At 40.5% G+C, this 27,384-nt stretch overlaps 3 protein-coding genes across 4 annotated transcripts; 1 reads left to right on the top strand and 2 right to left on the bottom strand.

Moving 5' to 3' along the window:
- Positions 1–1,004: 1,004 nt before the first annotated feature.
- LOC111671127 (mitochondrial import inner membrane translocase subunit TIM44-like) lies at positions 1,005–8,792 on the bottom strand. The gene is made up of 13 exons (XM_023428148.2): positions 8,702–8,792; positions 7,153–7,257; positions 6,764–6,928; positions 6,525–6,605; positions 6,111–6,260; positions 5,666–5,799; positions 5,477–5,562; positions 5,063–5,155; positions 4,662–4,786; positions 3,910–3,960; positions 3,686–3,775; positions 3,433–3,543; positions 1,005–3,098 (listed from the first exon to the last, which is right to left on the bottom strand). The coding sequence occupies exons 1-13, from the start codon at positions 8,729–8,731 to the stop codon at positions 2,979–2,981; spliced, it is 1,341 nt and encodes a 446-aa protein (XP_023283916.1). The 5' UTR covers positions 8,732–8,792; the 3' UTR covers positions 1,005–2,978.
- Positions 8,793–10,165: 1,373 nt separating this feature from the next.
- LOC111671131 (ras-related protein Rab-11B-like) lies at positions 10,166–15,710 on the top strand. Its single transcript, XM_023428154.2, has 5 exons — positions 10,166–10,371; positions 12,821–13,016; positions 13,848–14,041; positions 14,402–14,482; positions 15,009–15,710. Exons 1-5 carry the CDS (start codon positions 10,332–10,334, stop codon positions 15,152–15,154), a joined length of 657 nt encoding a protein of 218 aa, XP_023283922.1. The 5' UTR covers positions 10,166–10,331; the 3' UTR covers positions 15,155–15,710.
- A 1,067-nt stretch (positions 15,711–16,777) lies between these two features.
- LOC111671116 (E3 ubiquitin-protein ligase MARCHF2-like) lies at positions 16,778–22,829 on the bottom strand. Of its 2 annotated transcripts, XR_015438579.1 has the most exons (6): positions 22,534–22,829; positions 21,116–21,417; positions 20,820–21,015; positions 20,163–20,372; positions 18,866–19,567; positions 16,778–18,580 (listed from the first exon to the last, which is right to left on the bottom strand). XR_015438579.1 is itself a non-coding variant. In XM_023428134.2 (5 exons), exons 2-5 carry the CDS (start codon positions 21,298–21,300, stop codon positions 19,412–19,414), a joined length of 747 nt encoding a protein of 248 aa, XP_023283902.1. In that variant the 5' UTR covers positions 21,301–21,417; positions 22,534–22,829; the 3' UTR covers positions 16,778–19,411. The 2 variants fall into 2 exon arrangements, 1 of the variants encoding a protein (XP_023283902.1); XM_023428134.2 differs by having other exon boundaries at positions 16,778–19,567.
- Between the last annotated feature and the right edge of the window lie 4,555 nt (positions 22,830–27,384).

Genomic DNA, 27,384 nt, shown 5'->3' with positions numbered 1-27,384 from the left:
AGATAAAATCATGAATGTAGTTGAAAGATGGATGTAATGCATAAATCTCCAAAATGCATATACACTGTGCAGTGCAGATAATTTTCTGTTAATCGTGGGAAAATGTGGCAAGAACAAGCAAACCCTCCGATTTCCTAAACCATGAACGACACAACAGATTTATTTCTTTTAAATATTCTAACAAGTTAGGAAGCTGTCACTCGTACACCAATCTGAAGAATTGTTCATTTCTTCTTTATGCCGATCAAGTAGAAAGAAAAATAATCTAATACATTAATAGATAGACTAAACCTGTAAAACTCTTACACAGTTGACTGACTGGAGCATATTTGTGCATTCGTTAATATACAGAAATGACCAGGCCGTTAAGCTCATTATAGCCCACGATGTTAAAGTGTTGCATAGAACAAACACTATAAAAGTTTCTCCTTACGGTGATGCTGGAGGAAAGGCTGTATAGACATCTTGGCAATCTCAACTTTAAATAATGAGAAATAGTATTTTGTGTGCAAACAATAACATTTTGGCTTGTAGTGGCACCGTAGGGAAGCTCATGAAGTGCCCAACGTGGAACAGGTTTGTCCTCTGGGCAGAAAGAATGTGCCAAATAAATTGTATAAGAGTAATATACCTGCCTACTCTTTCACTGCAGGTTTTGATTCAAAGTGCACATTTTATGGTGAGCGTTGCCCTGTTTGGCAGATTTAATTTTTCGCCCCTGAGTGTGGCGAAAAATTCAGCTGCATAATTCATCTTGTTTCTTTCTCTCAATAACACAACCATGTAGTGGATAACGCATCATCAGCAAAACACCGAGACTCAGGACGAAGAGAATGAGAGTCAAGCACGGCGTGACTGACAGGGATACTCATGAATTTTAGTGCCGTTAGTAACAAACCATCTCACATGGTTTGACCATTAATGGCATTTAATCATCAGGAGATCAACTTCTCCTCACAGGTATGGACGTCTTTCTAGGTGAATGAGTCAAGAAAAGACATACAGTAATCAATCACAACGTGTTCAATATTCAGTGACATGCGAGTAGAGACCCGCATGGTCACACAGTATAAATGTCAAAAACAGTCAACACAAGAGTACAGTCATGAGGTCATTCATTCGAGGTTTCATCTTCAGTGCTTTACCCCTTAGAAACGCCACGCACACAACAGTGAACCAAACAGTCAGATAATAAGACAACAGCTGAAAAATGTGCAACATGAGATGGCAAATGATTCTCAAACAATAAAGCTGCCCTGATGACGATAGTTGAATGTGGTCCCACCCAAGCTTACAGAGAAGCAGTTCTGGACATTTGATATATTATAAGGAGTTAAAAGCTCATTGATAGCTAGATACATTTCTTCTGATGGTGAATCAGAGTCTAATGCACTGCAAATCGCGAAACCAAAATGTACTGTACCGGTTGCTTGTGGTTTTTCAAGTTGTAGTGCATTGAGCGCTCTGAGCTACAGCTATTACAGGGTTTAAACTTCATCTTACTTGTTGCACAGGTATCTAGTTTTTGATACATTTCTGATGCCGGCAGGAACCAAGCAGCAGCAACCACAACGTTTTCTCTCTAACAGCGTCTTATTAGTTAATTTCACCTCCACTTTTGAGTGTTTCTGTGGCGATTAGAAACATGTAATCATGTTTTGTTTGATTAAGGGGTCACACTAAAGGATATACAGACAGTAGACATGCAGGTGTGTTTACATTACACTGGGTGTCTGCATAGTTGAAGACCCTCACAGATACAGGCAAATTATAAATCTAGTTGCAGGAAGTACTGTTTGCGATTCAGGCTTAAAGTGGTACTTTAGGGATTAAGTATTACACTTCCATCAAGTTGGGAGACCCTCAAGAGACATATTTCTAAACTGAATGTTTGAAATTGAGGCAGCAACGGTTGAGATACCCAGACTTTTCATCCACAGTATGGGGTCAAGCTTGAAAAAAAACACTGGATGCCTGAAATCTTTTGTTCAAGCCTTCCTGCTAGATAAACGCTAATTTCTTTCAAGCTCCACAGTCTCAGTTCGTAACACAGGCTGTCTGTTTAAAAAAGTCTCCAGCCTAATGCAAGGTTACTCTATGGACATATAGATAATATAATAAGCGTTATTTTATCAGATTTTAGAAAGCTCCCTCCAGATCCACAGAAGGCATAATACCACTGCTTTCAAAGGCTGAGTAGACCTTTTGTCAAGAAAACTGATAGACTGCCTTGTTAACTTGAAGCATGGGACCCGTTTGCTCTAATGAAAAAGGTCTCTCATGCCGCCCCACCCAGCAATGTTGGTTGCTGCAACAAGGCTCCATGCTGCTGGCCAAATTTTAATTTTCTGTGTACATCACTTGACAAAGACAGCGGTGAGCATGAAACCTTACACCAGTAGTTAATGGTCCTTGTTCAAACGTCCCCCTCGAGACCAATGGGTGAAGTCACAGGCACTATGACGTTTTTTTTTTTCTCTTCCAAACGAGTCCTGGATGCAGCCACCAGGCGGGTATGGCCTGACTGTACCACTGGGTGATACAATGGGGGAAATGGCACAGGCTCCTCTTTTAGCCAGTTGGTGAAAAAGTTCTATCTATGTCAATAATATATTATAGTGTACATGTTTTTACACAGTCCACAAGGAGACCCAAACACTGACCTAACCAGTGCAAGAGACTACACACACATGTTGGTGAACACAGTTTTCTAATGGATAGTTTTCTAATGGATATATCACGTACACCGGTATTTTATCTCCTTGTTCATTTTCACTCCTTAGAGTGGATGACTATATATATATATACTGTGTGTGAATACAGTCTGTGGCGTAACAGCAGGATTCTCTGCCCTCAGATGTTAATGTATAAATATACGAGTCAGTATGTGCAGGTATTCCAGGCACGTCCTTGTATCTTCTGTCCCTGTTCTCAGTTCATGTTTCCCACGTGGACCTTTTCACCTGCGTTCCTCCTTCCTAGAGGACTTGCTCGGTGCTGGAGGCGGAGATGTCCAGCAGTCTCCAGGCTGCGCTGGGGTTCAGCTCCTCCTGGTCACGACACAACGCCCAAACATACATCATCCTCAACACCTTCTCCTGTTGAGAGAAGAGAGAAGAGCAGAGGGTCAGGATAAATTAAGTGTCTTTCTGACTTGGCTTGTGATGAGGATGTATGATGCAACTTCTTAGACAGAATATATGCAATACGTTAATTCATATAGAACTATTAACACTGGTGCATTAGCTGCATGAAGTAAAACAAGCCGGTGGTTACTGCTACTTCAAACCAGGGAAATTCAGACTAATAAACATGGGTGTGAACGTTATTGAGTGCTGATCTAATTTCAACCTTCAAGTCGCTTTCCCCCGACATGACTAATTATAACTTTCACATTCACTATTCTGGTGCAGCAGTGATGAGCTGACTGACCGGATCTCCCTCGACAATGTCCCCTTTGGGGCTGCGGATCACCATGACGACCTGAGCCTGGAAGGTGATGATCAACACTGGGCCCTGGTCCATCATCTTGCCCATCGCTAACTACAAGGCAGGGAGAGACAAAGAACGAACAAATTAAATGAGGGGAACACACTTAACAAGGGTTAGTGTACAGACATTGGGAAAAGTAAAGAAAAGATAATTACAGGTATTACTTTAGACATTTGATTGTAAAGGCACTTACATCTATGTTATCAATGTCAAGGATTTTGGACTGGAAGAGCAGCCCGAGCGCTCTGGCCTGTTGGATGGGGTGGGCCAGCTGACTGTATGTCTGAGGACAGGCACAAGAAAACACATCTGGCATGAAAAATGGCACATGGACACACCTGTATGCCAGCTGAAATGGACGGACCAACATTTTAGGTTAATTAAATACAGATGCAGAGGTGAAAGTGTCTCACTTACAGCTTCATAGCACCAGTCTTTCAACACGTCCAGCTCTCCACGGATCATAGCCTGCAGAAGGGACAGTGACAAGGCATTATAAATATTTAGTGTTTCCTGATTAAGCTTAGGTAATGTGCTCGACTTTTGTAACTGTAACTAGCAAATTCTGCTTATTACAGTTAAATTAATATAACTTGTACTTTCAAACCAAGTTTTAAAAATGTAAACAGCAAGCAACCATGAAGTCGCAGGGAAAGATGGAGTGCGGAGTGCTATTTGCAGCCTAGATCGCAACGGCTCTTGACTCCATTAAACCACATTTGATGCAATTAGGTGACGTAGACCACTTTCTAACTGATGTAGCTGCCAACTACCTGCCTGAATCAATCACTGGCTTAGTTGATTTAAATATGAACACAAATTCCTTGTTTCTCTCTCTCTAATATATATATATATGTAATCAGCTTTTATTCTGTGACTGTGAAGAAAGAGTGTTTCCTAACATCAATAATTTGTATTCTGCTGCTCAGTTTGCTTTGAAACCTATTAATAATTCTAACAGAAGAAGTCACAAGTTTTGTGACTTCTCCTCTAGACTGGAGTAAAAAAAAAAAAAAAAAAAACATCAGTATTGAAATATTTCAATACCAAAGTACTGAAAAAAGAGAGAGAGAGAGAGAGAGAGAGAGAGAGAGAGAGAGAGAGAGAGAGAGAGAGAGAGAGAGAGAGAGAGAAAGAGAGAAAGAGAGAGAGAGAGAGAGTCTGTTTACCTCCAGTATGTTAGGGATGATGTCTTTCTCACACTGTTTGAGGAAAGAGTCTTTGTCAAAGGTGGGGTCTGCCTTCACGATCTCTGTCAGCACCTCTGACATTTCTGTCTTGGAGAAGAGACCGCCTGGAAAACGAACACCAACAACATCAGCAGCGGCAACAACAAAGCGATCACTCAGCACTCCACATGAAATATACTTTGCTTATGATTTCTTCTATCTGCTTCTGTCTATCTAAAAGCAGACTATGGCCACAACATAGAGCATGTCATTTATGGTCTATGGACTACGAAACAAGATTTCAGGTTAATAATAATAACGTTCTTTTTAGTCCAGGATAAAGATATATAAAATCATGATAATGACAAGAAACTGTAAAATCAACGATGTGGGTGCATTACCTAGGAAACCAGTGACTCTGTCAGTGACAGCTCTGGATGCTCTGATGAGGGCATTGTCGCTTTCATCATATTTCATCTTCATCTCAAAGAATCCTGTAGGAAACAAAAAGGGAATACATAGCTGAGGATAAATTGTTTAACAAAAACATTTACACACATGCACACACACAAACACACGCACACACACACAGGTGTTTTTCAGGGACAATGGTGGATAAAATCTGCACCTGTGAGGGCACAAGGGCCACTCACCTGATGCCTGAACTGTAGTAGATTATTGTGCAATCTACTGCAAAGAATCTGGTGCCACCTGCTGCCTTCAAAGGAAATTACACACGTGCATACTGTAGGTGAGCTATTATATAACACTCATTCCACAGTATCCAAGCTAATAAATAAATGGGATTTTCTTACTGTTAAAAACTACGTTATTGTCCTTGAAGTCCTTCCACTGCTGGTACCACTTTGAATCCTTGTGGAGAACCACACCCATAGCCTCTCTGCATCACACACACACACACACACACACACAAATCACTCACATTAATAGAGATGTTTACAACAACTGGTGCTATGAAAAAGCAAGTCTGAGTAACAACTCACTCATTGGCCTCGAACACTCTGGAGTCGCTGTCTGCTCCTTTAGAGGAGAAATCACTTCTCTTCCTCAGCTGAGAGGGAGCCCTGTACGGGCCGGCATCACCCACATCTATCTCCTTCTTCATGGTTTCCACACTCTACAGAGACAGACGCACAGACTCTGATTCAAACCGGGGTGTAATAGTTCTTGTAAAGTATTTACTCCAAACTGTTCAGTACAGGACACAGTCTGCAGTCTAGGTTTTAGTATGTTGCGTATTGACTGTTGAACGTTGGCCATTCTGATATTATGCACTTACTTTCTCCACCAACAAATCACATTCTCAATTCACAGTACATGTACAGGTACAGTACAGGTGAGATGATGATGAAATGAGATGCTCCGCCATCAGTGATGCAAAGCAAATCAGCTTTAACCAGCATTGCGTTTTTGTTTTTATTTACTAACCTGTGAGATGGCCTTGAACGCGCTGGTCCTGCCCAGTTTTTCTCCTCCTTTAGAGACAGACTCGGCAGAGTGCATGGCCGTCCTGGCTGCCTCCTCCACACCCTCCTTGATCTTCTTCCCGATGTCAGTGCGACTCACCTCCTCAAGACCCTATAGTCCCAATGACAGAAAACCTGCGTGACTTTTCCAGAAGTTAAATGGACAAGTTTATTTGCTAATTAAAGACTGTGAGTTTTTGACATCTAATATTTTCATATTGGAATTCCAAACTGGAGCTGTCCATCAAAGATATAATGAATCCGGTATGACATGGCTATATGTATAGATTTTGTTCAGTGTGTTCAGGTATGAAGGCTCAGTGGCCAAAGCACTGTGTAAAAATATGACAAACCAGAGGAAGTGCTGATACCTTACCTCTTTGACAGTCTCTGACAGGGAGCCTAAGGTCTTCTTAAACACCTCTGAAGTCTTCACTGTCTCGGCCTCTATAGATTTCTAATGAAAGAAAGAAAAAAATCAAAAAAAATAATTGCATGTTGCAAAAAAGAAAAAGAAAAAAGTAAGTGTTAAATAAAAGGTTTAATATGTAATATGTCGTATCTATAGAATATTGCTAGATATAAAATCAGTGATGGCCTGAATAATGTTCTTACATATTTCTTGCGGGCCTGTTGGAGAGCATCAGACTCCTCAAGCCTCTTGGCCTCTTCTCTGAACTTCTTTATGTTCTCCTTCATCTCTTGATTCTTACTTAACTCCTGACGAAGGTTATCCACAAACTCCCCGAAGAAACCTTTACGTCCCGAAGCATATCGAACCTAGTGAGACAAACAGAAAGTAGGACTTCAGTTGGAAGGACAGACAGAAGGTAGAGCAGACAGATTATCCACATGTTGCAACTGGGAAGCAGCTCTTTATCTTTCTGGGACGTTGAAAGAAGGAATATACCAGAGTCCATGTACTATTTAGTATGAAATAAGATAATTACGAAAATAAATGAGTATGTGCAACTTAAAAGTGAATGGGAGCTGTTGGTGTTTACCTGCACAGGTGCAGCAGGGTTCCTGTGTAACGTGTATGCATCTCCTCTCCACACTGAGGAGACCAGAGACCGGGAGCTCAGGGCCAAGGCACGTCTGCCAACCAGCTGCAATGAAGAGAAAGTCACCGTTACTAACAAATATCAGCTCTGCCAACACTGCAGTGAAAGCACAATCAATGAAAGGTGGTTAATGAGCTACTAATGAGTATTGCCCCCACAATAACAAGCAAAGACATACAACAGGAAAATGCCACACACATCATAACCGAGTTGCCAGAGCCTTCGCTGTAGGAGTCAAGCAGTCGGGCCTAGAGCATTTACTTTTCCTATTAAAACATCCAGCCATCTTAGCAGACTGAAGCTCTGATCGTCTGTGCCATTTGAAAACCACTTGGATGTTTTCCTCTTCCAATCTCATCCAAGACATGACGAAAGACACGTCACAGATCATGGCAGGACACCTGTGAGGAAGCATCTGTGTTCGTTGTTTGGAATCTCAGCTGTATCACCACTGCCAGTGTTTTTAACTTACTTTATCACATTCCTTACTTTGATGGGTTTTTACTAAAAATGGCACCCCCGTATTCAGATAGGGTCATACATTTTGATAGCATTTAACTAAAACTGTGACTATAATATACAGATGTTAGATACAGAGAGAGTCACATATTTTGATAGCTGTAACTGTAGCACATAGGTCTGTAGAGCACCACACCTGGCAATATTTGGCCAACACTTTGTCTATTCTATTTCATACAGTTTATCCTTCAGCACAGCTGTTTGCAAAAAGAAAATTCCTTACTTTGTTGATTTTTTTAAATACAATCCCTGCATCAAACAGATATTATTTTCATATTATTTTCATTTCATATCTAAATGAGCCTCTTTACTTTAACAATCAATAAATTAGGTAATTTGCTCAAACTTTTGCATACATATAACAGAATCTGGTAGGTCACACACAGGACAAAATCTGTGAGGGCACCATGTTTGGTAACAGCTGCCACAGTACACTCTGTGATTAACTATGATAAAACTGTATGCACTGACAAGATACCTTCAATTCCCAGTCCGGTCTCAGAATCTGATGGGTCACAGAATTTGCTGTAACGTCAGTCTTAACCGAAAAAAGAGATTAAGTGTTATACTGTGATTATTTAACCTGTGATACCTGTTATGTTTTATAACCACTGGTCAGTGAAACAATGGCTCGATGCCTGTCTACGTGAGTCTTACAGGCTCACTTTAGACCAAATGTAACCCGGTTCAAACCCAGACACACGGATATATTTCCTCCTACAAATCCAAAACCAAAACGTAAATATCAAACGTTTTTAGTGAGAAGAGAAGCTGTGCCGTGCGTCTGAATCAACCAGGCCTTTACTAACGGACATCTCGCGCTCTATCTGCATGAAAAACACTCTTTTTCCTCTCTTCAACACAACCGCGCGGGAAAGGTCGAACTGCGAAGCCGTCTGCGCCTTCTCCCTTCACCGCATCATCCGCTGGAGACTTGGGAGCTGCAATGAAGGGCATGAATGAGTCTTACCTCGTAGCACCGACACACCGAGGCTGCCATCTTGATCTTGAAATGCGCTGAGCAGCACGTGTGTAGCTGGAGCAGGTGACCTTCCGCTCAACGAATAGGAGCAGAGCTGGTGGACAGGGGGGCGGTGCCAGCTGTCAGCACGACTTTAAAGGGAAAATCCACCCCAAAAAAAGAGAGAATAAATGAATAAATAAATAAATACACGTCGTGCTTTCATACAACACAACGGTCTCCCTAAACAAATCAAATCAGACCACTTGAGACACTTGTTCTATAGATGCATTTTATAATAATTATGGTAAATCTTATATCCATAAGTGTACATTTTCAAATAATAAACCTGCTCTGGCTGGTAAAATGAAATTAAAATGGCTATTACTGGTTGTCCTTCAAACCGAAAAGCTGTGAAAATATATAGTGTCTGTATGTCCTCTAGTGTTTTTTGGTGATGCTTGCTGATATGGTTTGTGTAGTCAACTCCCTGTGTCATTGGTTTTATTTAACTCCTGTTTGCAATTTATACAATATGTTATTGTACACTTGTATGTACATGGTCTTGGTTCTCTAATAAACTTTATTGGAAAAAAACTTTAATCTATTTTATCATTATTTAGCTGACACTTAATTGTCACTGACTCAATGGACCACTATGATTTTAATTTACGATGTTACATTCAAATCTGTTTCATTTGGGGGGACAGTTCAATGAAACAGAAAAGGCCCCAATACATCACAGTAAATCACCACTGGTGCCTGCAGTGCCCCTGTATTTCTTTGTATGGCCAAAACACAGAGTAGACTTGCTTCAGGATTTTAGACACTGTCTTTACTGGCTGTACAATATCATAAAAATGATATGGTATGTTGTTGTCTATTTTAGTGTAATTTCTCTTAATAGTCTTCATTTATTAAGATAATGTCTGTAATTCCTATTTCTATTTTCATATATAATATTTATGGCAATATAAGCATCCAGGCAGATGAGATTTTATAAAACTAAACTTTTAAAGACAAAAGAAGAATAAAAACGAACTAAATCTAACAAAACAAAAAACCCCAACACAATTCATAGAACTTGCTATTTTCTTTCTTCTATTTTTTTAATCTATCATATAAACAGCATGTATATTTGTTCTGTTTTATTATTAGTTAACTCTAAAATATTTTCTCTGGTAAAACACCACTGTATGTAAAATAACACTTTAATTGTTAATATTCTTTCAGTCATGATTTCACACATATTTGCACGTCAACCATTTAACATTTTGGTGATGCTAACATTTTACATGTAAATGCGAACGGAACCTTTGTGGCCTGACCTTATCCTTTCCATTGAGAATTACAGGACTGTGTGTGAGACTGTGGGCCCCAGCTGAATGGTAGCTATCTGCCGGCATGCCAGTAAAGAGCGCCCCCCTGGGGAAGGTATGCGCGCTGCAGGGACTCCTCCCCTCCCTCTGCAGAGTTGAGAGCTCTCCCTTTCTGCGGCCAGCTCGCCTTGACAGCCAACACTGGCGCAGAGTCTCAGCACAAACCTTTACCTTATTTTTCTGGCATATAACGATAATTCATACCCGCACTTTTCTCACATCCTCTTCCGGAGACAAGCGTTGGAGCGGCCTCGTCTAGAATGGGGAACCGAGACGATGAATACGATTTCTTGTTCAAAGGTAAAAAAAAAAAAAAAAAAGATGACTGCATTCCCCCTTTACACAGACTCAGACCGTCAGAAGATATGCTTTATAAATGCCTATAAATTTCCTATTGTGTCATTTTCGCTGAGCAGATGTTTGCATTTTCTAAGGAACCAGACTAATGTTTTTGTCAGGAACTGCCCGGATGATAATCGGTTGGCGTTATTACAACATAATGCTGTCATTGTAACATTACAACGCCTGCAGCTATATTTATAGGTATAGGATGCAACACCCTATCCGTGCTCAGCCTTTTTATTAAACTTTCATCAACTAGAGCAGCAGCTGTTGGTGGTAAGAGTCAACCGTTTCCTTATTTATTGAGAAACATTTGATGTTTTCTTCTCATTCCTCCTCATGTGGCTGATTAAAGGCCTATTAGCGTCTACCTCTACTGATCAATAAGCTTCATCCTCAGTGGAGGATTGTACTCTGCCAGCTCGTATTGACACTGACAATGCAGCAACTCATAACTTTGTGTATTTTAGTGTTATTATGACAATCAACAACTGGGCCTGGTAGATTGTCACTGAGATTCAAGCGGTACCAGACTCAGGTCCATGTTTATCTGTGGTGCTCGGTCGGATCCAGAATGCCTTCCTTTGATCGTGATATCAGCTCCTGTGGCACATTAACATCCTGGGCCTGTATAAGCTAAAAGGCCATTTAGATGTAACAAAGTATCCTCTGTGGGATGAATAGGGCATCTGCCGGAGGCGAGGGCTCTCTCTCTCTCTCTCCCTCCCTCTCTGACTCTCTCTCTCTCTCTTTCTCTCCCTCCCTCTCTGACTCTCTCTGCCCGAGCCATCGTCTGTGTACCCGGCCGAAACAGGAAGGGCAAGGCGGCCTGAAACTGTCGATTCAGGTTTTGATGAAGCCTGTTATCAGCTTCCTGCAGCCCGGACCAGCGCGATGTCGACAGGGACAAAGTTCGGCTCTGTTTCCTTTTGGGAGAGAGAAAAACAAAAAGGCTCCACCTCCTGCTGCTTTGCTGGAGCAGCAGACACCTCAGCCTCGGTCCTGACACCAGCCCAGCCCCGGTCCAAGAGCCTAATCAATCACTTTCCTCCAGTGACTCATTTGCCACAGCTTAAGACCATGCCTGAGCAATAGAGGGCCTAATAATCAACGCATGTTGTCATACTATGGATGCTAAACAGTAGCTATTCAGACAGCTGGTTCTCCACACTGACTTTGTAGTTAACTTATGGCACTTCCAGCTGTTGTCTCACAACAATAAATATAAAGAAATACACAAAAAACATTCCTATTGCTCTTACTTGTAGATACATTTTGAATCTCGGGGGTATAAAGAAAGTTTTAAATGAGGGTGGGTGAACAAATTTCACATCAGGTCACATCTTCCCTACCTGAGCGCTTTCAGCAGTTCATTTACTGAATAACACCAGCCTCAGGCCAGGCTTACCTCTTCATTTGTGAAAAGCCAAGCTTATACAGTCTATTAAAGATGCAGCATAAGAAGCAAAACCGTTTCATCAAATTTATTCAGCTGCACATATTTTGCTCTCTGGAAAAAAAAAAAAACTTTCCCTGTACTCCATTATTTATCTTTCTGTGGTTCTGCAGAGAATCATCACAGACTAAAGCGCCTGTCTGTTTAGTGGATAATCCCTAAGGCACTTCAAGGCATTAATTCTTGTTTGGGTGATGGTGTAAGTTAAATAAGTGTAGCTTTTCATGGGTAGTTGGCTACTAATAGATGTTTTTTTAGATGATCTACGCATTTGTTCTGTGCGAGTTCTCACCGAAACAAACTGGATATGCAGAACACTTCACCCAAAAGAATGGCTGCTAATTAAGTTCATTATCAGTGAGGGCCCTCAGGCAAAACCTGAGTGGAGACACACAGATCATTTTATCTTTTAGTTCATTACAGCACAAACGAATGATCGGTTTTTGAAGCAGAGCAGCAGTGCAGAGATGTGGTTGCCTTTTTTTAGTCAGCATGTCACACATTATTTTCGATACACTGCGAGGCCTTGCTGTTGTGTTATAGATAAATGGTGCTGAAGTTGAAGTTCTTTACATGAAGTTAATAGATAGATGAATTTAAAATGGAAAAGGCACATTCACAGGCTCTATTGAGTAACACTAAGGACTCGAGCCTTGTGTCTAATTTGTTACACTCCTACTTTACAGTAGAAATATGTGTTTTTCATATCCCATAAATAATAAATCGTTTCACACACACACACACACACACACACACACACACACACACGAAGCCCCTGGGTTCTGTCCTGTTCTGAACCAAAGTTTAGAGGCACTGCTTTATGCAACATCAACATTTCTTAATTTCTTGGATCTATTAATATATGTAGCCCATCCCCAACTCGTCCCATCACACATTACATATACACACACTTGTCTCATCTTTTATCTCCCCTTTTCTTTCTCTCCACAGTCGTGTTAATTGGGGACTCGGGCGTAGGGAAGAGCAACCTGCTCTCTCGATTCACACGAAATGAGTTCAACCTTGAGAGCAAGAGCACTATCGGGGTGGAGTTCGCCACACGGAGCATTCAGGTGGACGGGAAGACGATAAAGGCTCAGATCTGGGATACAGCAGGACAGGAGCGCTACAGAGCCATCACCTCTGCGTGAGTCCATTTCTGTGCGGTGCAGATAGTTCTGCCTGTCACCTAACACTCGTCGCTGTGGGGAAATACATCAGCCGTGCAGTCACAATTCACACTCTATCCTTTAGTGTAGGCCAACTTAAAATGTGGCTGATTGTTGGCTATGTTCTACAACAGCCTAAACTGCACTTTTCATCAATAAATACCATGTGCACTGATCAAGAAGGCGTTAGCTATTGCTTTAAATCTTCTTGAGTTGGACATAAAACCCCAGGAAAACCATTTAATATATTTATATATACATAGTTGAATCTTACAAACTGCCAATATGAAAAATATAAATATGTGTCGCTAATCTACTAAATGGATGGTGGTAAGAATGGTTTCTGAAAGTCAAAGATGATTCAACTTTCAAGTGATTATCTCATGATGGTGTTTAAAATATAAATGGGCTGAATAAGACACAGGGAACATATTTGTTAACATGAAAACGTAGACAGATGCAGTTTGTTCTAACTATTCTCTACTCTGGATTAGTCAGTGTGAAAAGATGTATGATGTCTAATCACAGGAGCTTTTAAATTGAACACTCAACTGGAGAAAAAGACCTTTAATGGACTGGCTGACACCCTCAAGATTTCTGCCGTTTTAAGACGTTTTAACACGCCACAGCTGGAAAAGCACTGCTGTATCCATATAGCTGTATTGTGCATGCTGGCTCACTGTCGCACTGACTGGGACACTTGAGTAAAATGTTTTTAGTAACACCTGCTGTTGTTCCTGCTGTGACATGACCTGCTCTCACAAGTAAAATGTGTTTGAACCAAAGCTACTTCCCCGGTCTTGTCACAGATACTACAGAGGGGCGGTGGGGGCACTCTTAGTGTACGACATCGCCAAACACCTGACCTACGAGAACGTGGAGCGCTGGCTGAAAGAGCTGAGGGACCACGCTGACAACAACATCGTCATCATGCTGGTTGGCAACAAGAGCGACCTGCGCCACCTCAGGGCCGTGCCCACAGATGAGGCCCGGGCCTTCGCAGGTACTGGAGGAGACACAGGAAGGCTAAACTGGACAGTGGGGGAACATTTGTATCTCCATTGTTTTTTTTTACAGATATTTGATATGTATTCCTACCTATCCAGTCAGTTGCCTGTGCTGCTATAACAACCAGCAAAGTGTTTTGTTACGTCCATTACTATCTCACCGTTCCATTGTCTGTCGTTGTTGTAAATTAGAAGAGAACATCACAGAGCGCTTAATGGCGTTGTCTTTGTTTCTTTAATGGTAGCAAGAAAATAATTTGTAATGTCTTCTCTTCTTGCTGATGTGTGATATTAACTTAATTTGCTGGTTGTTTATGAATGTAGTATACTCTTGTTTTTTCTCTCTCATCCCACAGAGAAGAACAATCTGTCATTCATAGAAACTTCAGCCTTGGACTCAACAAACGTTGAAGAAGCCTTCAAGAATATCCTTACAGGTATGCTTATGACCAGAGGTGTGACACCAGAGCTAATTCCCATAGTTATTGGTGTAATAACATACAATGACTATGTGCTTCTAAGGAGAAACAGTGTTGCTAAAGGTTCGACCTTATGAGGCACTAAACCTTCTCTGATGTGAGAACTGAGAGCGTAATGTTAAAGTCTTTTCAAAAACTAGCAACATTGAAGGACGGTAGTTGCTTGAAATTTCTTTCTGGGAAAATGTGTAAATTTGTGGAAACTTAACTCTTGAACTTGTGTGAATTCCTCTTAACTCGAGCAAGTTCTTTTTTATTTGTCTTTTGATCTGACTTGTCTTCATCACTGGTTTTTAGCATTATTGTGGGTATTTCTATGTTTATCTGGATAGCGGTATGGTGCTGCTGCCCCACATCAACCAGATTGTTTCAGTTTTAGGTACTTAATGTGATTAGAAAGGTAATCCTGTGAGATCATTTTTGCCAGCTCACCCAAAACAAGAAAAATGGCTGATCTGTTTTTATTCCACTTTTTCAAAAACAGAAATCTATCGCATCGTCTCACAGAAACAGATTGCTGAGCGGTCTGCCCACGACGAGTCCCCGGGAAACAATGTGGTGGACATCAGCGTGCCACCAACCACGGACGGCCAGAGGGGGAGCAAACTGCAGTGCTGTCAGAACCTGTAACCCATGGCAACCGTCCCTCCTCACCTGGGTCGATTATTAGTTGAAATCCACAGTGTTGGTATGCTTCCATCCGCCTGGGTTGCAATATTGTCTGAATCTGCACTTTTTAAATCAATGGAGTCGGTTCTGTTATGCCACAAATGATCAATCCCAGAAAGAGGTGTTTGAATTGATTTCAAATTGTAATCTGACCCAGGTACAGTCTGCTACATCCTAGTGCAAAAACAGGACTGGTGGTACCTCGTAAGAAGCTACCACAGTAACCCATGACAGTGTAGCAGAATAGCTTTGTTTGAGACCTAGACATCTCCCTGGTAGATTGTTATTGCCACATGCTGGAGGCCTGGGTTTGAATCCTGCCTGTTGCAGTTGTACCAGCAGTCCTGTTTTTGGGCTCCCCTCCTGCTCGTTCAGTCATCATCTCAAAAGTGGTTGTGACGCTACTGACGCTTATTTCATTTTGTGTAAAATATATTCTTTTGTTTGTTTTGATTTTGATAGCTTGTCTGCTCACATACATTATATTAATGCCATGAAATTAAATTTTACAATATTATGTTTCTGTAGTCTTTTTCGTTTTAGCTGCATATACAAAGGTTTACATTCTGCCCCTATGCAGTTACCTTACCCCTGGGACACCATTAATACATTTTTATGTATTGCATTATTAGATTGTTGATGTGCAGAAGTGACATTTTACTGTTGTGGCAGGTCAAGGTGGAGCTAGTTTTATCTCAATATCCCTCAGTATTTCAGTATCCCTAAATACAGTTAGGTAGTTTAGTCTGGTGGTTCCCAACCTCTGGGTCTGACCCCCTCCAAAGGGTCACAAAGTGAATCTGTGGGGCCATGAGACTAGAATAAAGAATAAAGAATAAAGCTCTCATATGCAAATATATATTCCTTTTTTGGGAGTTTGCTCTCATCTTTTTTTGTGATATATTGGATAATAAATTATTATTACTGAACATAGAATAGAATACCTACACTCACAGATAAAAAGTGGGCCCCACTTTCAACAATAAGATTATTTATCTGAGTAATGGCACTCTGTTTGTTCTGTTTAGAAAGCAACAACCTGATACATTGTTTGAGTACTTTGGAGTTGTGCATGCTGCTACTGTCTACTATTATTATTATTGACCTGTTTGAGCCTTGACCCATCTGAGAAGTTTAGAGAGGAAATCACTCTGGCGTAACTGACAGATATCTAAGATGAGACAAGGGACCCCAACTAGATAGCATTTTTTCTAAGGGTTAACAAGCTTGGACGGTTGGGGACCACTTGTTTAATCTTTAACAGTATATCATATTTTATAAGGGTATTCAATATTATGTATGAAAAATCTTAATTGTAAAGTAATCAGTAAATATAGCTGTTAAATGTAGCAGAGTAGAGAGTACAGTATTTGCATCTGAAATGTAGCAGAGTAGAAGTAAAAAGAAGCATGAAATGGATACACTGAAGTACAAATACAAAAGCTCCAAATTGTACAGTACTTGAGCAAATATACTTCGTCATATTCCACAAGTCAATCATTTGATATATTTCCAAATACTAGATGAAGCTCACAAGAAACAGAAATACCTCAAACTAGCAGGCAAACCACAGTTCACACTGACTGAGTCCAGGAGTCCCTCTTGTTTTATTGCACAATAACCCAACTTTCCAGGAGATGCAGCAGGAAGACTACAATAACACAAAATACTTTGTTTACCATATGCTGCATACATTGATTGACATCTCAAACACATTTCTCTTTTGCACCTTTACTGAGTACCAGCCTGCTCTGATACATTGCTGTGTGTAATACAGGACAAAAGTCAGTCTGTAATCTCACTATTCAGAACACTGTTTCTCTTCTATTTAAAATTGCATCTCTTGTGATGTAGGACATTACTACTGGTCATTGCTAGGCAGTTCAATTTATGAATGGTGCATTTACAAGTGGAGCAGGGCAGTTTGCTAATGCACTTTTATGACAATAGTAGAAATGTCATCCAATTGGAATGTAAACACTTTTCCACACCGTCAATACTATTTTCTTATATGTTACTGCGCTGCCGTTTAACGGATGCAGTTTGTGTTCTCCCATATACTACAATCTTCACTGCCCCAGTGACAAGTGTGATAGATGTGTGATGCCTCAGCTGCTGTCTAAACAGCAAAATGATTGGAGTGTCACCGTTCAGACAGCGATGATAAAGCTTTACCTGGAAACTTTGAAAGGGTTCAGATTATAGACAAGAACGTTGGTATGAGCGAATGTCACTCTCTACTTGTTGAGAAAGAACATTCACAGATAAAGTGGCAAGAAAAAGTATGTGAACCCTTTGGAATGACCTGGTTTTCTGCATCAATTGGTCATAAAACATGATCTGCTCTTCACCTCAGTCACAAGTATAGTACACATAGTGTCCCTAAGCTAATATCACACAAATAATTATAATGTTTTTCATCTTTAAGGAACACATCCATTAAAAATTCACAGCGCTGATGGAAAAAAGTGAGTGAGCCCTTGGGTTAAATAACGAAACTTCTGTGTCAGCAATAACCTCAAACAAGCTCTTCCAGTCGCTGCTGATCAGACCTGCACAATGTTCAGGAGGAATCTTGGACGATTCTTCTAACAGAACTGCTTCAGCTCAGACATACTCTCCGGATGTCTGGTGTGAGCAGCTCTCTGAGTCATTCCACAGCATCTCTACTGGGTTCAGGTCTGGGCTCTGACTGAGCCTCTCCAACAGGTGGATTTTCTTTGTTCAAAAGCATTTTGTAGTTGATTAACTTTGATGTTTATGATCATTGTCCTGCTGCATCACCCAACTTCTACTGATCTTCAGCAGGCGGACAGCCACCCTGACATTATCCTGTTAGATTCCTAGATAAACTCATTTTCTCTTTGATGATGGCAAGCTGCCCCAGCCCAGAGGCAGCAAAGCCCCAAATCATGATGGTCCCTCCACCGTACTTCCTTCTTCCTTAGTTTAGTCCAACATGTTATGTTGGACTAAATCAGTCCAAAATATAACATTTTCCCAGTAGCATTGTGGAGGGTCAAACTGCTCTTTGGCAAACTTTGGGGGTGCAGTGATGTTTTTTTGGAGAGCAGTGGCTTCCTCCGTGGCGTCCATGGCAGAACAGCATGCATCATGATCTGCGTGTGGTAGACTCATGAACAAAGATGTTAATCAGCTCCGATGTTTCCTTTAAGCCTTTAGCTGTTAGTCTGAGGTTCTTTGTAAAATTACTGAGCTTCTGCATTGTGCTTTTGGAGTAGCCGAGTGCCTACTTCTAGGGTGGGTAGCCACAGAACAAAATCGTCATTTAAACTCTTTGAGATGACTTTCTAACACTTTCAGCTTTATGCAAATCCCGAATTCTTGATTGCAAGTCTTCACTTGTTTCACATCAGCAGATGTTTCCTGTGAAAAGCAAACTCAAAGGGTGTGAAGTCCAACCCACAACTCCAATCTGGTTTCATTTAGCAGACTCTAGCTTTGACAACTCCTGACTTTAGTTAGCTTTTGTTAATACCATTAGGATAGAGGTTCACATGCAGTTTTTCGACCTACACTGTGAATACTTTAATGATGTATTCAGTATGGACAAGAGAATTAAAATAAATAACTCTAACTTAGATGAGGATCTGCCCATATTTTAAGACAAATGTATACATAAATAAAGATAATTTCAAAGTGTTCACTTACTTTTTCTGGCCACTGTAGACTTTGTCAGTCATGTTTTTAGATTATTATCCTCCGCTGGGCTATTGGCTGCCCATTGTTCAAAAACAGCTAAATACATTGTGAAGGGGCATGGGGGAATTATAGGTAGTGTGAATATGTTTCATATTATACTGTAGTAGCATGCTGATTCAGTTATATCCTGCTACATTAGCTTGTGTCTTAGTATTTCATAAGCTTGTGTCACGGACATACAGTCGGGCTGGTTAGTCCATTATCCAAGTGTTCAGTCGTTCACGTCCCAGCACTGGCTGTCCGATGACAACTGTGTTTCAACATCAACTATGACTCCGGAATGAGTTCTTCGCAAAACCACTTTTGTGGTGGGGTCAATACCGTAGTAGTTTACATCAAGTGCTTCAATAAAAGAAAACAGAAGGAGAAAGTAGCTCTCCCCCCGCAGAATGGTCCATATGAAGTGCAAAAGTTCATTAATATGATTAACTTTGTTTTTAGAGAGTGCTTCAGTGGGCGTTATTTTTAAATATTCCTCTTGCCACTGCGCTGCACTCATACGATGGTTTCATCAGTCATTTTCTTGGTCGACTTGGTCGGCACTGAACGTTGGGTGGTGTGTGCCCCTTTCATGTCAGGCATGAGCAGACGCACTTTCTGATTGGTCCTCCTCCACTCCGAGTACAACTGACAGTGATACCGAAATGACACCTGAGATTGAACAGAAGAAGAGTGGGAGGGGAGAAGACAGGGGGTGACAAAGGAGGAAAAGACAGACGTCAACAAAACTGACACCGAGATATTTGAGACAGAGTAGTATGGATGTAGGGTAGGAATTATATGGTACGACAGCTGCTCACAAGCTGCAAGCAGAAAGGCTAATCTTTCACAGTTTGTCATTTTTTATTATTCTTTTGCTTAAGATTAAATGGTTAGGTTTCTGAAGAAGGGCTCAGATTGACAGTGTATCCTATTTTTAAAGATTATGATCCAGAATAGTTCAGTTAAAAAAAGTGCAGAGTAAAAGCAGGCTCGTTCTTACTATTCTCAATCATACTGACCCAGACAGCAGTAACAGCAATTTCTACAATAAGCAAGGGCAGAATATAAATCTGTTCGTGACTGTTTTTCCACATCTACGTGGGGGGAAAAAAACAAAGTACACAAAACACTGGGACTAATTTGTGGGTGTGAAAATGCCTGAGAGAAAGACATTCGCTCTCTGCCAGCATATGAACACAAGTCCAGAAACATGTCTGTTTTCCTCAGTTACATTTCGCAAATATCTTAGTCATGCATTGGTTACCAGTGTCCAGAGGATGTAGATGGTGAAGAGGGCAATGGTGAGGGCAATGAGGCCAACAGCCTCAAGTCTGCTCTTCAGTTGCAGGTGGTCCTGGGCTCCCCTCAGACACAGCCAGCCGGAGATGGCTGCCAGGGGTGTGATGAGAAGGAAGCAGGCCATGTCGCAAAGCAGCGTGCGCTTCTCACTCCGAGGGCCAGGGTCCTTCAGCCACTGAGCAAGGGCAAAGCGACAAATTCATTGGTCCAACCGAAAAGTAGCTTTCCACAGTATGACCTTAGCCAGTGTTAATTTAATTGCTTGGCCTATTCTATTTTGCAATGACAATTACAACAAATTTCTGCCAAGTCAAAGAACATTAATAAGGTCCGACTTTCCTGTATAACTAACGTGAATGCACTGATGCTATTGAAAACAAGTGTTATGAATAAGGAGCTCTTATAACAAATCATCTTATATCCTGAGCATGTTGCTTGTTAGCTGCACTCTGCATGACCTACAATGAATGTTAAAGACACTTAAAAAGAAATACTGAAAATATCAGTACAAAGCGAAAGAGATAATAGTCTCCCTTGCTTTAGACAAATTAGTGTTGTTAATTTTCACCTTTTTTTGTACAAACAAAAAAGATAAACATCCTCATAGTAATAGCCCTCTAACCTGTGTGAGTGGTTGTGGTCGCCGTTCAATAGTAAACTCTGTGTGACAGAGTTCACAGTAGCTGGTGTTGGAGGAGGACAGCCACTTCTCCAAGCAGCTCTTGTGCACTTTACCCAGTGTGCCAGTGCAGTCACAGGGTGAGAGCAGTGTCTCTCCTCCAGCCCCCTCATGACAAATACGACACATGCCCACATCACTGTGCAGAAAAACAACAAAGCAGTGAAGGCAACAATGTGATGATTAACGAAAGTACAATGAAATAACAGTATATTCACTGCCTCCCCTCCCTCACTTACCTCTGCAAGCTCACCGCTTTGACAACAGTGGAGAGTGGGCGGCCATCTTTCGCGGTAACCTTGGCAATGTACTGGGCCTGCGTGGTAGAATCAGACTCCTCCGAATCCTTGGAGGCATCAGATTCAGCGTTCCCAGAGTAATCACAAAGGGAGCCGGGTAGGTGGCAGCATCCTGATGAAGACATGGTTCAGCTGATGGTGAAAGTGATGATGATGCTGGTAGAGGCAACTCTAAAAGAAGTTCTGATCCAAAACCTGGTGTGCTACTCCTCTCCTCTCCTGTCCACCTACAGAACAAATGCCTGGTGGAGAAAGAAGTGGAGATAAACAGGAGACAAAGTATGGGTGATTTGGAACAACTACATAAGTACAACATGATGTCACATTGTTTGGGCATCTCATAAGATTCTTTAAACGTCTCAGTGTTGCCATGTTTGACAGTAAGTTCCAGCCACAGGACACAGAAAAGCTGAAAAAATTGTGTGATGGAAATAAACAAGACACACAACCTCCAAAAAGTCCTGGAGCAGGACACAAAATCCTTAAAATTCTCTGTTTACCACATGGGTCCTTCAGTACAAGGACATGTTGTGAAGCCAAATTATGTTTGAGCCTTGCAGAAAATTGTTGAAATCAAGATGCCCCAGCTTCCAAACATGCCAAATATGCCCTGCTGCATTACAGGGAAATGTGGAAAAACACTTGCACTAGACATTCAGGACTTTTGAATTGAAGCCAACAACAATTTGCATTGTCTGTTACGTTTCAGTAAATAAGGTTGATATGGCTTCAAAAACCTGTGTTAGCAAGTAAATACAGAATACAGCACATCGCTGCGCAGTGACATTTGTTTTAAGGTGAAATTTTGGGTACACCTTGAGACCATGGAGGGCTTCGGGTTTTCAGGTGGGCTTGACAGGAACAGAATGTGTACCCCTACCAGTCCCTACAACCTGCCCTCCACGACTGACACTGTCATCAATATAATCTTGAAAAACTTGCTAGCACAAACAAATTCGTGTCTTCAAATCCCCAGCGATCAAGCAAAAATAAGCCAAACTAATGTCATTGCGATCTTAATGCATTTTTAAACTCTGGTAGCTTAGTACTATTTATCACCACATTACACATCAAGAAAATAAACCCTTACATTGTTAGTCTGATAACATACATTTTCTACTTTTATTAGACGATAACCAGTTAAACTTTCACCGCTAATTTTGGTTGACATGTACATGATTGATGTAGCTGTAGTGTCGTTAATGATCAACCGATGACAATGGCTACATTTATCTTTATACAAGAAAACCACGTTAAGTAGCTGAACAGCTGCCAACCAACAAGCTGTTCTGTGATGTTTTCTTTCAGAAAAGCTTACAAACGAGATGAAAAACAGATGTTAGTGTATATTTACTCACCCGAAGGCCTCCCTTTTCTTGCTTGGCCTTGGCCTTGGCCCTGTGTTCACCAGACACAAGCTAGCTGAGCTAACTAAACAGCCCTAGCTACAAACTGACATTGAAATCTAACCAAAAGCCGACGATACGAGAGGATACAAAAGACGACCACATGCGCTGTATCCTCTCCATGGCTGGTGGTATATCTCCCTCGGGTGATTTTTTCTGGAAAGGCGAAAAGAAACGACTGTTTCTGCCAGGATTACTAGACACAGCTAACGTGGCTAACTGGCTAGCAACGGGCAAGCCTACCTCAGCATCCCTCAGCTGTGTACTGGTCATGTGACACGATGCTACCTTCATAGTCATTAGTAATAAAGTAATAATGGAATAATGGACTTATGCCACTCACTAATCAGTTATCAAATTTGGCAAAGACGACTAGTATGCTTGAGAGAATAACTGGGAATTTTTCTTGTTGCAACGTGTATGTTAAGGAGATCGGTAAACATAGGAATCCTGTAAATGCTGGAAAAAAAAGTGGTGTATTTTATTAGTTTTGTCAACTGACTTCAGTTGATCATCAGTTAGCAGTTAGGGCATAAAGTAAACTAAAACAAAGCAACTACCAAAAAAATAACTGTCCTGTGTAAATGTTTAAATACTCTTTAACATATTTGATGTTTATGAGCAATGACACAAATATCGCCTCCACCCGTTTACAACAGCAGTTTACAAGGGGGCTTGAACGCAGCGCACAGTACAAATAACAACAAATGGTGAAATCACGTCAGTTCGCGTAAAACTGAGGCTAAACTGTTTCAGTTTCTTTTTACTGCCTACGTTGGGTTTATTTTACCAAGTAAGCGACCATTATCCACCAGCGAGAAAACATCCGTAGTGAGTCATGTTGAAATAAAGCCGCTAGGTGACAGCATTTAGTCAACCCTCTGAGTGTTTCCTGGTCCGTATAGAGAACAGTTAGTACTGTTGTCCCACAGGTGGGATCCATGTCGTTTCAGGGATGCAAAACAATGGTCCGAATCCTTTGAAAAAAGGTGAAGATTTCATTTGATTATTTACAGTCATCAGATATTAACACAATGACAGAATACACCAGTGCCAGTTTCTGTGTGCAACAGACTCTAGGTTTCTGTGGGTCCAGTCTGTTTACCTATATGGTAATCTTTGAGAAGCTCTGAGTTAAGTCACAGAAGTAGCGAGAGAGAGAGAGAGAGAGAGAGAGAGAGTCAATATAACTCAAGTAGACCTATTGTGTCTAAGTAGGCTACAGAGATTTGTACTATATGTAAAATGTGATGCACTGCTCAATAGTAAATTATATTAATTTAGGTAGAATATGTAAAATTACCTCAACCTGTCATGTTAAAATACTCTTTACATGTTAATGAATTTGTTAGAATAATTTTTCTATGATAATATAACACTACCGGAGGCTAGTCTACCTCATAATGTCTACTTTTACTTTAATGCTTTAAGTGCAGTATGCTGATGGTACTTAAATACTTTCACTTAAGGAACATTTTGAATGCAGGACTTCTTATAATGGAATATTTTTCATAATGTAGTATTGCCACATTCACTTTGGTAATTGAACTGAATACTTCATCCATTATCCAGCACTGGGTTAAACATGTGATCACTTGCCAGGCTTGTGTTTCTAGTTATATGTTCTTTGGCCAGGCAAGCTTATATAGAGAGCAATGAATGGGTGAAAAGAGGGTCGCTGGTAAAAAAAAAAAAAAACAGCAATCAGACTTTACAGATTGCATGAAGTGAACCAGAGTTCCACCTGACCTGGTTTGATTCCTGGAGGCACGCTGATATTGAAGTGCTCATGTGCGAGCAGAGGTGATGATATCATTGATGTTTTACTGTATGGCTGATTCTGGGTTGCTATCATATATACTGTTTTGTACTGTACAGAAATGATGATATGTAAGTATAAGATTTCTCAAACGCTTGCTTCTTGTTCACATACTGAGTGATTTGCACCTTGTTCATGGATTGGAAACATATTTCAATGAGCCAGGTCAATGACTTTTTAAGAATTTCTCTTTTTAGCATTAGCTTCCGAAAAACAAGCAGTGACATCAAAGTCTGAAAAAGCAAACATTTTGAAAAGTTCACTTGACCTAGATCAAATAGATGTGGCTCTGTTTTGGTCAGCCCATCCTCATAGTTTGCTCTGTCCCTTCTGGAACAAAAATAAGTATTTTTTCACTACATATACAAAAATAATATTCCAATTTAATTCTGCCTTATGCAGAAACAATTAAGATCACAATACTTTGGCGAGGTTTAAAATGTACCTCATGAGAAATTCAAAAATGCCCCTTTAGTATAACCTAAAATAGTAACCTTTACATCTAATTTTTAACCATTAGTTAAACAATATCTATTTTTGTCATATTGACCTACCTTACAGAGGGTAACCTCTTCCTTTTCATTCCCTTTGAACCCAAACACTGATAAAGAAGGCATTCACTCATGGTGAGTGTGATCAGCACACATACAGAATACACACACACACACACACACACAGACACACACACACACACACACACACACACACACACACACACACACACCTCAGATCATGTCTCTCACTTGCTACCCCACCTATCTGTTTGGTCAAAGTCCAACGCAAATCATGAGACACTACCTCTCAGGATATCATGAGACATGTGTTAGTGGACTTTAACATGGACAGACACACAAATGCATACGCAGTTCATTTACACGCCACACATTTTGGGTGTTTGAGCAGTTCATTAACTTTATACGGTGGAGGTTCAATTCCAGGCGTTTCTCCTTATCATGATGCCTGAGAATGACCTGACTTAGCTTCTGGTGCAGCATGCTTCATCTGTATTGACTGTCTCAGTCTACAGTAAGTATATACAGTATATATTGCACATATCTTCTTTAGAATATGTTGTACTGTATTTCCCTCTCTATCAGACAAGCACACTATTCCTACATAATTCATCTTGACCATAACAGAGAGAAACAGGGAGAGTGAGACGCCAAGAAAGAGACAGAGAGACAGACACATACAGACAGACAGATTGCACAGATTGCATAATTTATTCTCAGCGTTTTGCTTTCAATAACAGTATAATTCAGTTGATGTAGGTCCAATCTCGTGATCCTTTAAACTGTCAGCAGGAGTCCTCATGAGGGCAGGGCTGTAATTTAGTTTTGCTCATTTTCCAATGCACTCTTGTCCCTGTGAGAAGGACACTCCTAGTAGGTGCCATCTGGGTAAAGGCATTTTACATTTTTTGATAAAAGACTGGGTACTTAACCCTAAAGCTCTTCAACACCAATCAGTATGAGGTAGTGTTCTGGAAATACTGTGTCATTTTCTGCAGAATTGACAGGGATTGTTTCATTTTAATATACTCTTGAGTATTTTGAGAAATGCACACTGTCTGTATAACATTGTTTAGTTACTGTCCATCAACTGAGGCCATTTTGTGACTATTAAGGGTGGTATTGACTTATTTCATATCCTATAGCCATGTCCTCTAAAATACCAATAATAACTGCATTGGAATTTCATAGAATTTCACTCAGGACAATTCTGAGTATTAGCATGTGTTTGTCTATCCATCAGTGTTTATTTTTGATGTTCTGGACTTTCACCGTGTGCTGACCGTATTGATTTAAAGATACAGTACGTGGTCCTGCCGCAAAGACAGAAAACACGAGGCTGATCATAACGTTTTTAATCCACAAATTTATTACATACAAGTAATCCAGATTAGACCATGTAAAAAAAAAACCTGGTTATGAAATGAAGGTGCTGAAAAAACTGATTTGTTCCTGTTTCTAGTTCACAAATGACTGTTTTTCATTGTATAGCATGTAATAACAACAACTGAAAAAACATAACAGCTAGTCCTACAAACGTCCTGCTGATAAAACAGTTTCTCACTTGCAATTTAAGTCTGGAAATATCAGGCAGCATTTTCCCTGAAGAGTATGGCAAGATTTTGAATTTTCTTTTGAAGATTTCTTTTTTTCATCTTCTCTCCAAACAAATAAAATGATGGATGATAATATGGAGAGAAAAAATTAAATAGTAAATGTAAATGAATGGCAAATACCTTTCAGACTTTTTTGAGAGCAAGGCTTATAATGAGAGAAAGACTTTTTCAAGGGGAAATTCCATTTGCACAATAAACAAAGGAGAAGGTTTTTTTACACCAATATTTTCTTTTAATATCTTTCTCAAAGGGCACCCCATTCATTTCACTTTAACATTATTTAATAGAAAGGGGCATGCCATTCCCTCTCATCTGATACCAGGTCACTCCTTCAGCATCCATTCAAAATCTTTGTGTCATGAGACCTACATAACCTCCCTAATGCAGGGCAAGATGTGATTGGTTTTGACTTTACAAATGTAAAAAGTGAAAGCATGCACATGACTCCAACTTGTCATACAGTGCTCCCAATTACAAAATTGTGTGGATTCCTTCAGCTGCATTATTGAATCACCAACTTACTATTCTGAGTGTGGTCAGCTGATTGTGTAGCAGCTTTCAGAAAAAAAGACCATCTGAAAGGGGAAATAAAATCCAATTCCTTCTTCCATGCCCTGCTAAATGCTTTCAAAGTGCACTTGAACATGCCACACAGTGGCTGAATGCTGCTGAGGAGCAGCAGCTGGAATGGCTGAGTTAGGGCAGATGCTGGATGTCCATGTGACGCTTGTATCTTTTTCAACATACCCCTAATACTTCACATAAGACAGTACTTTTTGTCAGAGGTCTCCTTACAGTTTTGAATGATTAACGCAACATATTTGATGCCCGGCCTACACTGGAATTTGAAACAATG

This window comes from Seriola lalandi, unplaced genomic scaffold (assembly GCF_002814215.2).
Source record: "Seriola lalandi dorsalis isolate HSWRI2012SDOR001 ecotype SW California unplaced genomic scaffold, Sedor1 jcf7180002054866, whole genome shotgun sequence".
In the NCBI taxonomy this organism is placed as follows: Eukaryota; Metazoa; Chordata; class Actinopteri; order Carangiformes; family Carangidae; genus Seriola; species Seriola lalandi.
Note: the sequence above shows the minus strand (reverse complement) of the source record. Positions and strands in the feature narration are given on the sequence as shown.